The following is an 18,010-nucleotide window of genomic DNA, read 5'->3' on the forward strand; positions in this document are numbered from 1 at the left end:
TTGTGAGATACAGCATTCACTCTTGTGACAATTCTCTCTCACATTTGCCTGGGTAATAGTTGCTCAAGGACACCAACTACTGTAGCTCAATCCTTATTATCTCCTCTAGCATAACAGTTCATTTTGTATCCGGAAATATGAGGTTCTTTTCCATAGACATGAGGCAAGCAAAAATACAATTTTACAAATATCAAGATTAGTTGAGGTAACTACAAAAAAACAATAACGAAGGAGGATAAGGTAAGAAATACACTCTAATTTCTGCATCTTCTAAAAGAGAAAGGTAAAATGTCATGGCCTGAAAATAGGTGTGCTTTACAAAGAGATCTGCAGGTGTGATCTCTTTGCACATTCATCTCAGGTGATTTTGAAGACTGTTGGATATGGCAAGGAGAACCCAAGACCACAACATGATCAATCTCCTGCTACACTCTTGCAAGGGTGCAGATCTGAAGGACAGACAGATGTGTGCTGGGGACAGAGGAGACCTGCTGGACAGATGATAAGGCTGATGGAGTCTTTCCTCTGCATATATAAATTAGGCAGGAAAACCTCCACAAACTGGATGAGCAGATTGAAACCTCCATCATGAAGGATGGATGGACATAATGCCAAGATAGAAGTCAGGCCCGCAGATTGCAAATTCTTTGACAATTGTGAGATGTCAATACATTACTGAACAGATGTGGTTCATAGGATGACATCAGGCACTAAACTGGTATAGATGGCTTGGGGGGCAGTGGGTAAAAGGTTCGGCGTTCAGAGGAAGGGAAGGGTGCTGGAAAGAATACAGTGGGGTGGACTGTCCTTGTTTTATTTATCAAAAAAATGATTTAACCCTAAAATGAGTACATCTTTGGAATTACTACTATTACACTTTTCATGTGTTTTTTTATAGCTGTATTTAAATATAAAATGCACATTTGGAAATCATAAATAGTGGAAAGAGGGTTGTATCCTGTTCTCCAATGGAAAATATCCACTGGATAGCTGAACCATCTATGTATGGGCAGTAATGGACACACACACAGACTTAGAACATTGCAGAACAAAATGCGCAAGATTTCAATTGTTTGAGAGAATGGACCATCATTTTATTGTAAGATTGAATCAACCTTTTTAGCTGCAATTCAAATGCAAGATCAATCATTACTACCACAGGAAGTTATTGACTCCATTTCACCTAGCAGTAAAGGACAAGGGGATATTGACTAAGACAGAACCTGGCAGAGCCAAGGGAAGGTGGTCCCAGCAAAAGCAATGTCCAGTTGTCAAGCAGTGAGGAGAGGCAGAGAGCAGAGAACCACTGGTTTCGGCAGCAATAGGGTCAACAAAGGCGGTGAAAGAAGAAATTTGATGCAGGACAGGTACAAGCTAATCCTTTCAATATTATGTCTATTAATTAGGATCCATAAGTACATTAAACAGGTATTTCTTTTCGAGCATGAACAAGTATTAGACCACTGTAATCTATCACGTCATACAATTGATTAACTGTCCTGGGAAACACCTGCAGCTCCTCAATGACATAGTCAGCATCCCCTAACGCTTTCCTTATAAAACTCTCATCCATACATAGGTGGGGAAACTTAAAGCTCCCAATCATGTAATAAGTGGTCTCAAGGCATGCTATCATTATTAGATGCCCTCCATTTTTTAACAGTGATGAGACATTTCTTAAAGCACTGCAGAACCCTTCTTCATCTGTCATGAGGACCTCCAAACAATGAGGCAAAATCAGACAGTCAGCTTGAGGCAGGACGGTGGGAGATATGGGGTTACTTTTGCTGGCGTCAAATCTTAGAACGTGCTTCATTTTTCCTCTTAACAGATTTTGCTTCTCAGCCCCCGCATCTCTGAAAATAAAATAAAATATTTTAGTTTGATTTTATTATTGGTTAAAACGTGATCTTTTCTCACAAGTTATGTAAATTTTTCAAAACCAGTTTGTATGAATATAAGCTATATGTTTGCAAAGGGGCTATATATATATATATATATATATATATATATATATATATATATATATATTACCTACTGGCGGTCGCCAGTAGGTAGTTATAGTTAGGACCGTGTTTCCATAGGAAATATCAAAATTCTATTTTGAATAACTTTGGCGCCGGTTGACGAATCCTCGCGAAATTTTCAAAACTAATGGGGCGCTCCGCTCCGCTCCTACCCTGAAAGTTTGGGGTGATTCGTCAAGGGGGGCTGAGAAAAAAGGGGGGTCCCAAAACGCATTTTCCCCATGCATTTTCCCATAGGACCTTTAGTCCGAGCTACAGCCCGAACGGCTGAACAAAATTACTTGTAATTTGGCAGAGAGGTAGTCCGTAGGTCAAGGATGTGCCTTTTGTAGGTCTGGTGTAAATCTGTTCAGTAGTTCCTAAGAAAATAGCATTTAAAGCAATATATATATCTGTAAGCGCGCTCCGTGCGCTTACGGTAAGCTTACCGTACGCGTACGGTGCCGTGCGCGAGCTCAAATCTGATTGGTTGTCACATGACTGTAAACATTCGAATCGAACGAAATCAGGAAGTGTCGGCCGCCATTTCGTGTGTTTCACACAGAAAAAAAAGGTGGATAACATGAAAAGGGGGCAAGGAAGAGAGTTACAGACCCCCTAACATTTGAAAGGGGGTCAAAGAAGGACACAAAAGTACGAAAAATACATTTATTAATTTAAAAAAAAAATCGCAGAGTGCGTGTACGGTAAGCTTACCGTACGCGTACGGCAGAAAAAAAAAAAAAAAGAAATAAAATTCTGATTTAAGTGTTTAGATATTAGTGGGCTCTAAAAAGAGCTGTTGTGTTTATGAAGTGATTTTTTAGTGGTACCTACAAGTAAGTACCGATGCAGAGTCTAAGGTTCAAGAGGAAGACTCTGTTCCCTTCATCAGTGAAGTGTACACCATCTCCTCTATAAATGTCTTGCATGTTGTAACGCAAGTTGTTGTGGTAAATGGAACCCATACCATAGTCTCGGAGGAAAGCAGAAACAGATTTGTTGACGTGCTTTCTTGCTTTGTCAATCTGTGGACAAAATTGATTGGACCAGTTCCATTTTTGCCTTTGGCATATGTTAGAATACGCAAAGGCAGTTTTAGGGAAAAGTGAAAACAGTTGTGCACAGGTCTCCTCCATAAGCATTTCCAGACCTACCCCAGTCAAAGTGCCTAGGTCATTGCCACCACAATGCACTATTATGAGGTCAGGGTGTTGGATTTGCATGAAGGATTTCACCAATGGCATCAATTGGTGCCACTTTAACCCTCTCTGACCAATCCATTTAATGTCTACATTTGGCAAAGCAAGGTCTCTCACCATACCTGTTTTCTCTGCATACTTTTCACTCCAGAAGACATAGCTGTGCCCTACAATCCACACTGTGAACATCTTCCAAGGAGATCTGGATGCACTCAGGAGGTGTATGTCAGTAGAATGGGAAAAAAAAATGAAAGACAGTTTGGAAATGGAGGCATACATATTTTTTTTAAATAAAAAGAACTCATTGGCTGTTTCACACCATTCTACACTAAAAACTAGGCTGTATGTGTAAATTTATAGAAGCATGTTTTGTATTGGTACAGAAAAATGTGTTACCAAAGAACATTACTATGGATTTGCTGTTAGGTTTGAAAAGTCAAGCACTCTTGCACTTTGAAAATGAAACATTGTGTGGTGAACTTCTGACCTGACTCCACACAGCAGTGTTCCATGAGCTGTTGCTATGGTAGCAGGCATAAGTCAAGTTGGGGGAAGGGTACTTTTGGAAAAGGGTTGGTTTTCAACCAATAGAAATGTGTGATTTCATTTCCCTCCGGTGAGTTTATGGGAGGAGAGCTTGGAAGCTCGTTGTTTTCCCCAGCTGTTTCCTACAAGAGAAGGAGGACGATATGAAGAACGTCCAGTACAGATTCCTGTTTCTGAGTATCGGACTACAAGACTATATGCAGAAGATCCGAGATTTCGTCAAAGTATTCCTTATTTGTTCCATCTTTTATTTGAAAGTGACTTGTCAGCACTATCTTATGCAGTAAATCACATTTTGAAAACTGGAGTACATCTACGTAATGTGACTGCAAAGGATTTTATGAACAAAGTGCAACAGCGAGATGATCGTTTGGAATCTCAATTGATTAATTTGATGGCTTGTCAGCGTGGGACTAATGAATATTGGTACCGACGCCATGGAGAATTGAAATGTATGTTACGGAATTTAGGAACTCCTACATGGTTCCTTACCCTAAGCTGTGCTGAGTACGCTTGGGATGATTTACTGGATTTTCTACGAGAGGCAAATTCAAACATTAAAAACATCGAATACAAGACAGCAGGAGAACTGTGCTCATTGGATCCGGTTAATGTTTGCAGATATTCCAATCATAGATTTGAGGCTATGATGTCCTTCATCTGCAATAAAAAAAATCCACCTCTTGGAGAAGTAGTGGATTTCTTTTGGAGAAAAGAGTACCAGGCAAGAGGTGCTCCTCATATTCCAGTCAGCAATGGCGCATGTACTCACAGTGCCAGCAAAGTGTGTAACTCGTTTGGGGCGGCCCGTTTTGGGGAAGTGGCCCGCCCTGACCACAACCGACCACGAACGGCCACAAACGGCCCGCTCTTTGCCCGGTCTTCGCCCCGGTCCGCGCGCGTTCCGCTGGCGCGTAACAAGATTGTGACGTTATTAGCAAAGGGCGTCAACAAGGGGGCGGTACCGGGAAGAGCAACCAGGTGAGGCTGATGTAGTTGGCGCTGGGCCCCTTGGTCCTCGCAGTCCCAGAGCTATCGAAGCAGCAGCCTTCCCCCGTGATTCAGCTTAGCGTCCGTGGAGGTCTGTAAGCTCCGAGGCACACAGCACGAATGAGGGCTTAGCCAAGCATTTATCCTGATTGGAACAACGAGCGGCGCCCGCGAAGCGGGGGCCGCGAGGCGTAGTATGGTGCAGGGAGGCGGCTCCGGGAAGAGCAACCAGGTGAGGCTGATGTAGTTGGCGCTGGGCCCCTTGGTCCTCGCAGTCCCAGAGCTATCGAAGCAGCAGCCTTCCCCCGTGATTCAGCTTAGCGTCCGTGGAGGTCTGTAAGCTCCGAGGCACCCAGCACGAATGAGGGCTTAGCCAAGCATTTATCCTGATTGGAACAACGAGCGGCGCCCGCGAAGCGGGGGCCGTGAGGCGTAGTATGGTGCAGGGAGGCGGCTCCGGGAAGAGCAACCAGGTGAGGCTGATGTAGTTGGCGCTGGGCCCCTTGGTCCTCGCAGTCCCAGAGCTATCGAAGCAGCAGCCTTCCCCCGTGATTCAGCTTAGCGTCCATGGAGGTCTGTAAGCTCCGAGGCACACAGCACGAATGAGGGCTTAGCCAAGCATTTATCCTGATTGGAACAACGAGCGGCTCCCGCGAAGCGGGGGCCGCGAGGCGTAGTATGGTGCAGGGAGGCGGCTCCGGGAAGAGCAACCAGGTGAGGCTGATGTAGTTGGCGCTGGGCCCCTTGGTCCTCGCAGTCCCAGAGCTATCGAAGCAGCAGCCTTCCCCCGTGATTCAGCTTAGCGTCCGTGGAGGTCTGTAAGCTCCGAGGCACACAAAAGGAAGAGTAAACAGTTTTATGTCAGCTGTGAGACATACTATTACAAGAAAATCACCTAAGTAAGAATACCTACAACCTAAAAAGAAAAGAAGAATCAAAATATATAAATGACTACAACCCAGTCATTTTATCCATGTGGAATGCTAACATGGATATACAGTATGTAGCTGACAATTCCATTGCTGTTGCTCGATATGTAACGTCTTACATTACTAAATCAGAAAAGACTGAATTGAAAGAAATGTGGGAAGAGATTTCTCACGAGAAGACTGTCAGTAAGAAGCTATACAGTTTCAGTTTAAAGATTTTATCGCATCGAGAAATTGGATCCTACGAATGTTCAGATAGGTTATCTTCTGCAAGTCTCTACTCGAAATCAAGAAGAATAATTTGGGCAAGTTTAGGCCTTGCAGCAATGAGAAATCGGGTTACTGAAATCTGTTGGAGAAATTGAATATTTAGCACAGTTCGAACCTGAAAGTACAGACATTTTAAAAACAAACATGTTGGACACATATTACCCAAAAAGAAGTCATCACCTTGAAAACATGTGTCTCTATGAAGTGCTGCAGAACTTCATTTTTAAACGGAATGCCACAGAAGACATCAACAATGGAAAATATAAAGTCAGTGGTGAGGAAGGATGTTTGGTGAAGCAAACAAAAGGAAGTTTGATAAATCACCGGAAGATGACTTGCGACACTACTGAAAAAAAGGAATTTTACTACTTGGCACTTTTACAGCTGTTCAAACCACGGCGTTCAGAGGATGAACTACTTGGAGAATTCCAGAGCTATGAGGACTCATTTAATGCATGTAAAGATACAATTGAATGCAGTACTTTCACAAATTATGTCCAAATGTTAAATGAAGAAATTGAACAGGAAGCTACAATTGCAGCGGAAGTAGCTAGAGACAGTTCTCAAGACAGCCAAAGTTCAGGAACGCTCAATTAAGATCCCCTTGGACAACCAATCGTAGAAAATGAAGCTGCAATAGCCATGACTGAAGTGGAAACGGCTATGAATCAAGCTCATGAAGAATTAATAGACTTACCAAATTTGGAAGAACAACTGAATGAAGAACAGCAACAAATTTATGAAGAGATCAGAAACAAAATTGATCACGGATTACTACATGAAAAAAAGAGTGCTCATGCACATCATTTGAACCAATTAGGATGTATGTGAGCGGACAAGCTGGAACGGGAAAAAGTTTCTTAATAAAAGTCATCAGAAGCTACCTACAGCAAAAAACGGATTCAACTTTGTCTTGTGTGGTAACTGCTCCATCTGGGTTAGCAGCATATAACATAAAAGTAATTACCTTACATCGTTTGCTAATGTTACCAGTGGAGCATGAGAACAAAATAGAATACCACATGCTAACAGGAGAAGCATGCTTTGAAGTGTCAAGAGTGTTGAAGAAGATGCAAGTTCTCATTATTGATGAGGTGAGCATGGTATCAAACTTAATGCTTGCCTTTGTGCATTTAAGAATGCAGCAAATTCTAAGGAGAGACTATGACGTGTTATTTGGTGGAAAACATGTCATAGTTTTTGGGGATCTTCTACAGCTTACTCCAGTTAAAGGACAACCAGTGTTTAATACTGTGACACATGAGGACACGAAGAAGTCATTGGGAAGCATTGGGAAGCATTGGTAATGCAAATATTTGGTCCTTCTTTGAGTACAAGGAACTTACTACTAATATGAGGCAAGCAAACGATGAAGATTATGCAAGTATTCTGAAAGATATCAGAATTGGACTACTCACTGAAGTTGGCAGGAAAGCATTACAGAGTCGGTTGCTACATAATTTATTCCCAAGTGAAGAAATAGTTCCAGAGAAAATATACCAGAACATTGCAGAAAAAAATTCTGTAATCTGCTTAATGCCAACACTACGTGAGTGCTCAGTATTCAATGAGGCACTTTTGAAATTGGAAAAGGAAGAGATTAAGAAATTGGAAGCAGTGGACAAAATTCAGCATGAAAGAATTACAATTACATTAACTGGCGAACTGAGAAAAAAATTGGATTCTCTAGAGAAGAAAATTTCGAAAACAGCTGGATTAGAAAAAAATCTATATGTTTGCATGAACTGTAGAGTATTTGTAAGGAGAACTTTGGATGTTGAAAAAGGCTTAGTGAATGGAGCTATGGGTAAAGTTGTGGGTTTTGCGAACTACCAGAAAAAAGATGGGATTGAATTTTTAAAAATAAAGTTTGATCAGATTGAAGAGGTTAAACACATTTGTCGTTGTTCAGTCCGTTTTTTGCTTGTGAAAGACTTATATGTACGTAGGAAGCAGTTTCCGTTTTCTCTAGCATATGCTGTAACTATTCACAAGTCTCAAGGATTAACTGTAGATTGTGCTTTTGTGAACATTGGTTCAACTGTGTTCAAAGAAGGTATGGCTTATGTTGCTTTGTCACGAGTGAAAACATTATCTGGTTTATTCATGATAGACTTTGATGACTCAAAAGTTAGTGCTGATGCAAATTGTGTAAAGGAGTATAATAGATTAAGAAGAACCTATGTTCCTCATTTAGGTCAGTATCCTGTGTTGGAAAAACGTGTTGTTTCTCGGAAAAGGAGAACTGAGAATGTCTGTAATGAGGATGTAGAGAAGAGAAAACAAAAGAAGAGTGATATAATTGCAAGCAAAAAGAAAAAGGACAATGTTGAAGAGGTTGTTGGTTGTCATTTTGAAAATAGCTCTGGTGTCAACTGCTACGCTAATGTAGTGCTGAATGTTGTATTTTATCTTGAAAGTTTGCAGGAGCAGATAATAGTAAATCAGGGAAAAAGATTCTGTTCTGTGCTGAGTCTCCTTTTTGAAAAGCTGAGTATTGATAAAACTAAAATAGAAAGTGCTACTGAAATTAGAAAACTTTTAGATGTATGTTCAGGATGTACACAGTTTTCTCAAAATGTACAGCAAGACGCACAGGAATTCTTGATGTATTTTCTTCAGGTACTGGAAGAAGAAGGGGTACAAATACAAAATATGTTTGGTCTCTCTTATAAATGGGAACATAGTTGTGAAAACTGTTTCAATACATGTGGCTCTAATGTTGATTCTGAAAGGTTTATTTATTTGACATTGCCAGAGAGTAAATCAGTCACTTTTGCTAAATTAGTTAAAGATGCTAATCATAGCATGGAATGCGGTGAGTGTAAATCTGACATGTTTTCAACGTTAATTTTAAAGGAATACGGACAGTATGTAATTTTAATGATGCAACGATGTAGAGCTGATGGTTCAAAATTGGGTACTTTAATAAAGAAGTTTACAGGACAGCAATTATCAATTTCAGGAAAAACTTTTGTAACAGTTGCAATAATTTTCCATGATGGACCTACTGTAACTTCTGGTCATTACACAGTTTATCTAAAATGTAAAAAAGGCTGGACAATGTGTAATGGTTGTCAATTGGTTTTTAAGCAACGTTTGCCTTTTGATTTAGCAAATTCCTATCTAATCTTCCTAAAACCAAAATTTTAGAGAGAATTGGCAACATCTGTACAAATCAATTTTACCATTTTATTGGATTACCATTGGAATTTTCTAATAAAAAGATTTTTAAAAATTACCATTTGGCCTAAAGGAAAGGTAACCAATTGTATTGTGGACTAATTTAATTCCTAATTAATCTTTCGGAAACCAAAATTTTAGAGAGAATTAGTTACATCTGTACAAATCAAATTTTGGAATTTTATTGGAATACCATTGGAAATTTATTCAAAAAAGAATGTAAAAATTACCATTTGGCCTAAAGGAAAGGTAACCAGATGTTTTGTGGAGTTATTTGAGATATATTATTTTTGTTATTATGCTTCTGTAACAAAATTGTCAGACGGTATTTTTTAGAAATAGTTATTGTTATTAGATGACATTTTTTTTGAATATTTTGCATTTCTATAATGTTATGTTTAAGTGAGAAGAGATTCTGGGCTTTTTTAAAACAATCTTTGAGATTGTTATTTTTTTTTGCCCGCTGTTAAATGATGAATGCAATTGCTTTCATGATTAATAGTGAAATGCAATATATTCTGAAAACAGCAAAAAAATGGCAAAAAATTGTTTTTTGAAAATATGTAAATACGTGTACTGTATTATAAAATGTTTTATTAAATATTAATACTTTTTTCTTTTTTTTTCAGATTGAGAAAGAAAATTTTCGAAAAATAAGACCATTTTTCTAGCAATTTAAATAAAATTTAAATTGATATTTAATTTTTTGGGTGGGTCAGGTAAGTCAGAAATTTTATGGTCCTTTTTTCCACTTCTCCTCAATCAGATTTTCACTTTTTCGTTATTAATCCCTCAAGGACTTTGTAATGTGGTAATTGTTTTTTAGTGTTTTTAAAAAAAAAAAAAAAAAAATATGCTTACCGTACGGTAAAAAAAAAAAAAAATGTTTTTGAAAGGTAAGGTTGGCTCCCACAGATGAAGGGCTCAGCTGAGCTGCCGAAGATGGACTCGGCTGAGCTGCTGTGGATGTGCTCGGTCGACTTACTGAAGGGTTAGCTCCAGTATGTCGAGCATTTGTCCTAGGGTGTACATCCTCAAGGTGTCTTAACATAGTGTGATTCCTGAAGGAATACTTCTTGTTAGGATTAGCTCTAGAAAGTACACGCTGGCAAAGCTTGCAAGTCACTAAAGGAGCATTAACCTTTTTCTGGCCATCAGGAAACGTAAAATACTCCCATATAAAAGAGCTCTTTTGTTTCCTCCTTCTCTGCCTGATGGTGGTGCTGCTTGCCTCACTCTCAGAAGAGGAGTGCTGGTCTGCCATCGTATCCCAAAGACAACTCAGCTCCTTCTCCTAAGGGATCACAAGCAGAAATGAGGGGAATGGGTGTGGTGTAGGAGAGTTCTAGAACTGAAAGTAGTTTAAACCAATCAAAAGTGTTGTTTCTTGATCACATGACCCACCGTGCGCGTACGTTACGCTTACGGAACGCTTACGGAGCGCTTATGGTAAAAGTACGCATGCGCGTATAAAAGACACGTGCACGCACACATGCGCATAACAGGCACGCCCCAACACTTCCGCGTAACGTGCGCGTGTAGCGTATGCGCTTACGCGCCGCATACGCAGTACGCACGTCTACGTAAATTGCGTAACTATACGCAAAAGGCGTAGAAATATTACGTACATAAAGTAAAACGTGCGCTTACGGGAAGCTTACCGTACGCGTACGAAAAAAAAAAAAAAATGGAAAAAAAGAATCACTATGTTATACTAATATATCTTACTTGTTTGGTTAAAAAAAAAAGGTGAAAAAAATATATATTGCAGAATTTTTACAATTTTACCATAGTGTTTAAAGAGAATATAAAGTAAAAATAAAAAGATGTAAAAAACCTTGCAAAAAAAAAAAAAAAAACACGTTAAATATAAGAATTAGCATTTAAAAAACCATACAAATTCACTGAAAAAACCATGGGTTTCACACACGTTATAGTTAGGAATTAGCATTTAAAAAAACCATACAAATTCACTGAAAAAACCATGGGTTTCACACACGTTATAGTTAGGAATTAGCATTTAAAAAACCATAAAATTCACTGAAAAAAACATGGGTTTCACATACGTTATAGTTAGGAATTAGCATTTAAAAAACCTTGCAAATTCAGTGAAAAAACCATAGGTTTCACAGACGTTATAGTTAGGTGGACATTTCACTTGTAAAAAACCATTGAAATTCCCCCGTTATAGTTAGTTCAGCTAACTATAACTCGCGCGCCCGAAATCCACACACCACCACACTTACTTCTACGGAAACTTACACATACTTGGTCTTTTAAACAATCACTTATAGAAACACATACTTATTGATACAGGAACACTCCCAATTTCTCACTATCACATATATTCACTTATATACACCAATAGTCACATATATTAGTTTTAAACATATGTAGATACTCATAAAGACACTATTGAGACAGTCATTCACTCACTAACACACTCATACACACACTCATCCACCCATACAGTCCTGCACACATGCTGTCAGTCACTCATTCATGCACCTATGCACTACGTAGTTTCTTCCTCCAAACCATGCAGACACTCAGACTGATACTCAAAAAACCAACTAATAACCTATATAGACACCCATGTAGCTACTCACCAACCCATGCAGCCACTTATACACAAAGTGAGAGACAGGATACAGATATTTACATATTAAAACATTACTCACTAAGCCATGTATTCACTTTCATACACTTTATCAGTCAGTTACAAAATATATTTTTCAAAAAAAATCATCCATTTAGACACTTATATACCCATTTATTGTTCCATCATCCTTGAGATATACATATATAAAACATATTTAATTTTCAAAAAAACATACATTCACTGGATGATGACATCAGTGATGTCATCAGTGATGTCATTTGAGATGTCATCAGTGATGTCATGAGTGATGTCAGTGACCATGTCATGAGTGATGTTATATGTGACGTCATCAGCAGTGGATTGCGGGCGCGCGAGTTATAGTTAGCTGAACTAACTATAACGGGCATAGATATATGAGTGGGTCATCCTATGGGTGCATGGTTTTAAGAGTGCAACTGTGACGGACTGTATGGTTGAGTGAGTGTATGTATGGGTGTGTTAGGGATTGAATGTGCATCTCAGTTGTAGATGTGACAGTAAGTACATATATGAAACACAGTGTATATGTGTGTAAGAGTATATAACTATCTATATCTGAGAGTGTGTGATAGCGGAACTGGCTGTATGAATGAGTGTGTGCTTGTACTTGAAATTGTGTAAGAGTGTCAAAATGTTTTATTATTTTTATAAGTAAGTAATCTTGAGTGTGTTTAACTGTATAGGTGAGTTAATTTGACTGTGCTTATTTATTTGCACAACTGACTAGGTGTGTCATTACCTAAATGCTTGATTGGTAGTGTGTGAGTGTCTATATATGTTTATAAATGCATATGATAGTCTTCAACGGAGTGACTGTAAGTATAAGTGACTGTAAAGGTGAGTGAATTGAGGTGCATGTAGATCTAAGAGTCAATGTTTAGGTATGTAGTTATTGTTATTGGAGTATCTATAGTTTTCAAATTGCCCGTCTGAAAGTTTGAGTTGGTGTTTCTAAATTTATTTTAGGGTGGGAGAGGATGTACTATTTTATCACATATATGACGTCATCAGTGATGTAATCAGTGATGTCATTTGAGATGTCATCAGTGATGTCATGAGTGATGTCACTGACCATGTCATGAGTGATGTAATATGTGACGTCATCAGCAGTGGATTTCGGGCGTGCGAGTTATAGTTAGGTGAACTAACTATAACGGTGGAATTTCATTGGTTTTTTACGAGTGAAATGGCCAGCTAACTATAACACGTTTGTTTTATTACGTGCGCGCAGCGCGCACCCAGTACGTATGCGTATGTGGTGTGAGCATGTGTACGTTCTCTACGTACGCTTGCATACCTTGTACGTGCTCCGCGCGCTACACTCGCGCATACACGCGGAGCACACGCGGTGACGTTCGCGCATGCGCGCGTGCTGCGTATGCGCGCTACGTACGCGCATAATACTTATGCGCATGCGCGCGTACACGTTCGTGCATGCGTAATTGCACCGTGCGCTCTCTGAGCTTGCTCCGTGCGCGCACCTCGAGTTATGTGATTAATAAAACAACACTTTTAATTGGTTTTCATTACTTTCAGTTTCAGATTCTTTCAACCCCACACCCAATCCCATCATTGCAAGTCATGTGATCAAGAAACATCACTTTCATTGGTTCAAAGTACTTTCAGTTCCAGATTCTTCCAAAACCACACCCACTCCCCTCATTATTAGTTCTTATTCCCTTGGAGAAGGAGCTACTCTGTTTTTGTGAGACAATGGCAGTGCACCAGCCATCTTCTGAGAGTGAACAGGACACTCTTGAGAGACAGAGGCAGAGGAAGCAGAAAGACTCCTTTATATGGCAGTTTTTCACTTTTCCTGAGGGGCAAAAGTCACCTGCATAATTTGTCAGCGGACCTTATCACGTGGGAATGCTAATAAGAAGTACTCTTTTAGTATTCACACAATGTTGAGGCACGTTGAAAAACTGCATCCTGCGACTTTTCGTCGAGCTTCTGGGGCAAACCCTCCACCTGCTCAGCCGACGACATCTGCAGCAGCTCAGCCGAGCACATCTTCGGCAGCTCAGCCGAGCACTTCTTCTGCGATGGTGCCTTCACCTTCTTCCACACCTCTGGATATACATCCTTGTTTTGCGAGGATGTGTACAAGGTGCATGGATTGTGGTACTCTCATTTCTATGGGTGAGAGCAGTGTTGATCTCATTCAGAGAAGATTTGAGCAGCACTCTTGCACTAGGCCATAGTTTTGTTATTTTTTATTCGTTTTTCTCTTCCTCTGTCCCTACATTAACTGAAGGGCTCTTTTTAGAGCCACCTAAAATCTAAACAAAAAAATTTGTTTTTTTAATCTATTTGTCATTTTTTTTGGGGGGTGCGCGCACACTGCGCACACCCAATGATGTTTTTTTTTAAAAATAATCATTTTTTTCAACTTTAGTAAACCTTCAGGGACTCCCTGACAAAGAGAGGGGAGTGGCAAAGCAATTAAAAAAGAGATTGTGTACATTTCACAGATGTAGGGAAGAGAGTCTTCCTATTAAACTTTAAACTCTGCATCAGTACTTACGTATAGGTACCAGAAACCTATCAAAAAATATAATAGCTCATTTTAGAGCCAACCACCATCAAAACAGTTACATTTGATTTTTTTTTTTTTTTTAAAGGGCATGAGGATTAGAAAAGGGGGTAAGGGAAAATGAGAAATGGAGAGTTAGAAGATAGAGGGATTTAGGAAACTGCACTGAGAGAAAGGGAGTCAGGATGTCAATGAGCAAAACAGAGTGAAGGAGATTGAAGGAAAGATTGCAAAAAGGAGAAGGAGTGCGAGATACATACAGAAGGAAGAGAAGTAGGAGAATAGGAGTGACTATGAGGAAAGGATAGTAACAGTTAGGCAATGTGAGGGAAAGAGAATGACGGACAAGGTTAAAAAATTAACATAGATTGAAAATGAGTGATGCAGAGAGGAGGAGTGGTAGAAACAAAGGGGCAGATTTTTTATAAATGTACGAAACATTGTGCAGGAAGTCATAATGCTGCACCATGCTGCGTTACTTTCTAAGCAGAGAGATGCGATATATTTACAAGAAAATGTCGCATCTCTATGCTTCCCTTGCACTGGCGCCAAAACTGCATCCATACGCCGACGCAGGCTCCCTTGCACCATGGTGCAAGGATGCCTGTGTGGTGGGGAAACTGTTCTTGTGCAGGATGAGACACCTTCCTTCCAAAAAAACAATCCCAAGAGGCTTTTTCCTCTTTCAATACATGCGGTAGCATGCAGCACGCACTGAAAGAGGAAAAAATGAAGAGAAATGAAAACATTTCTCCTTGTTGTGCTTCACTATGCCACCTCTAGGGTGGCGTAGTATTCACACACAAGTTCAGACTTATGATTTCTCGTAAATCAGGAGATTGGTGTAGTTCTATAAGTGTTGTGTGGGAACACAAACAACAACACCCATAGAATACCCCTTCAACACACAGTGCTGCGTTTGAATTGGCTGTATTTACAAGGAGAGGAAAAGACACACAGAGTGGCTTATCCTCTCCTTGTAAATATGGAGGAGCACCCTGCGCCACTAGTACGTCAAGAAAAGGGACGTAGTGGTGGCGCAGGTGGCTTGTAAATCTGCCCCAGAGATGTTAAGGAAATTAAGGGTAAAACAGACAAAGAGAGAGTGACAGATACAGAGACAGAGAGCAAACAACTGAGAAGGAGTAAGGCAGTTAAAAAGACTAAGACATATGGATACAGAGAAAGAAACATGGATGAAAAATTAGTGATGGAGGTAGTAAAGGTAGGGGAGTAGTAGAGAAGGAGTGAGGGAGTTACGAAAGAGTAGTAAAGCAGGAAGAGAGAGAGAGAGAAGAGAAATGAGAAAAGCAGAGTGAGGAGAGGTGAAGAAAAGGAAGCATGAAACGAAAGGAGTGAGAAAAACAGATATTTGAAACTTACCTGACCATCAAAATAACTTATTTAGAAATAAATGTTTTTATTTAATTGCAAGGAAACTGAATTACATTTTCAAAATTTTCTTTCTAGTTCTGAAAAAAAGAAAAAAAGTATTAATATTCAACAATACATTTTATTAAACAGTACATGTTTTGTCATATTTAGCAAATCAATTTTTTGCCCTTTTTTGCTGTTTTCAGAATGTTTTGATTTTCACTGAAAATAGTGAAATCAATTATATTCATCATTTAACAGCGGGCAAAAAAAAAACCAATCTGAAAGATTGTTTAAAAAAGCCCAAAATGTATCCTCACTAAAACATACCTTGATAAAAATGTCACATATATATTAAAATTACCTTTTAAGTACAATAATAATTTTCAAGAAATAACGTCTGTAAACCTTGTTGCAAAAGAACATATGCCAAAATAATATCTGTCAAAGAAGTCCACAATTGTTTGTTTTACCTTTCCTTGAGGCCAAATGGTAAGTTTAAAATCCTCTTTGAGTGAAATATTCAATTTTAATCCTTTAAAATTTAAATAATGCTTTCTTCAGATGCTGAATTTAGTATTTAAAATTTGGGTTTCAGAAAAATTAAGTAACAATTGGGTAAATCATAAGGCAAATGTTGCTTGAAAATCAATTGAGAATCATTACACAGTGTCCATCCTTTTTCACATTTAAGATAATCTGTGTAATGACCAGAAGTTATAGAAGGACCGTCATGGAAAATTATTGCAACGGCTACAAAAGTTTTTCCAGATATAGATAATTGATTACCAACAAACTTCTTTAGTAAAGTTTCCAATTTTGTTCCATCAGCTCTACAATGTTGCACCATTAAAATTACATACTGTCCATATTTCTTTATAAATAACGTTGACAACATTTCAGATTTACATTCAGAACATTCCATGTTGTGATTAGCATCTTTAACTAATTTACTAAAAGTGATTGATTTACTTTCTGGTAATGGTAAATATATGAACCTTTCAGAATCAACATTACTACTGCATGTGTTCATACAGTTTTCACAACAATGTTCCCATTTATAAGAGACACCAAATAAATGTTCTACTTCTACCCCTTCATCTTCCAGTACCATCAGCATATACATTAGGAATTCCTGTGCATCTTGCTGGACATTTTGTGTAAACTGTGTACATCCAGAACATACATCTAAAAGATTTCTAACATCAGAAGCACTTTCTATTTTAGTTTTATCATTACTCAGCTTCTCATAAAGGAGACTCAGCAAAGAATAGAATCTTTTTCCCTGATTTACTATTATCTGCTCTTGCAAAAATTCAAGATAAAATACAACATTCAGCACTACATTTGCGTAGCAGTTGACACCAGAGCTATTTTCAAAATGACAACCAACAACCTCTTCCACACTGTCCTTTTTCTTTTTGCTTGCAGTCACATCACTGTCTTTTTATTTTCTCTTCTGTACATCCTCATTACAGATATTCTCAAATCTCCTTTTCCGACAAACAACACGTTTTTCAAACACAGGATACTGACCTAAATGAGGAGCATAGCTTCTTCTTAATCTATTATATTCCTTTACACAGTTTGCATCAGCACTAACTTTTGAGTCATCAAAGTCTATCATGAATAAACCAGATAATTTTTTCACGTGTAACAAAGCAACATATGCCATACCTTCTTTAAACACACTAGATCCAATGTTTACAAAAGCACTATCTACAGTTAATCCTTGAGACTTGTGAATAGTTCCAGCATATGCTAGAGAAAACGGAAACTGCTTCCTACGTACATAAAAGTCTTTCACTAGCAAAAAACGAACTGAACAACGACTAATGTCTTTAACCTCTTCAATCTGATCAAATTTTATTTTTAAGAATTCAATTCCATCTTTTTTCTGGTACTTTACAAAACCCACAACTTTACCCATAGCTCCATTCACTAAACCTTTTTCTACATCCAAATTACGTCTTAAAATTACTCTACAGTTCATACATACATAAAGATTCTTTTCCAAACCAGCTGTTTTGAAATGTTTTTCTCGAGAGAATCTAATTTAGTAGCCAATTTGCCTGTAAATATAATAGTTATTCGTTCATGTTGAATTTTATCCACTGCTTCCAGTTTTATGATCTCTTCATTTTCCAATTTCAAAAGTTCTTGATTGAATACAGAGCATTCATGTAGTGTTGGCATTAAGCAGATTACAGTATTTTTTTCAGCAATTTTCTTGTATATTTTCTCTGGAACTATTTCTTCTGTTGTAAACAAATTACTCAGCAATCGACTCTGTAATGCTTTTCTGCCATGTTCTGTGAGTAGTCCAATTCTTA

General features: G+C 38.6%; 1 protein-coding gene across 1 annotated transcript in view; it reads right to left on the minus strand.

The window, feature by feature from the left end:
* Positions 1–1,069: 1,069 nt before the first annotated feature.
* Positions 1,070–18,010, minus strand: part of LOC146829816 (nicotinamide N-methyltransferase-like) — an 81,922-nt gene continuing 64,981 nt past the window's right edge. The window contains exon 3 of the mRNA XM_085606735.1: positions 1,070–1,856. Coding sequence (XP_085462861.1) covers positions 1,421–1,856 — 436 coding nt within the window. The 3' untranslated portion in view covers positions 1,070–1,420. The remainder of the gene's footprint in view (positions 1,857–18,010) is intronic.

Source organism: Triturus cristatus, chromosome 5_2, assembly GCF_964204655.1.
Source record: "Triturus cristatus chromosome 5_2, aTriCri1.1, whole genome shotgun sequence".
Taxonomy (NCBI): domain Eukaryota; kingdom Metazoa; phylum Chordata; class Amphibia; order Caudata; family Salamandridae; genus Triturus; species Triturus cristatus.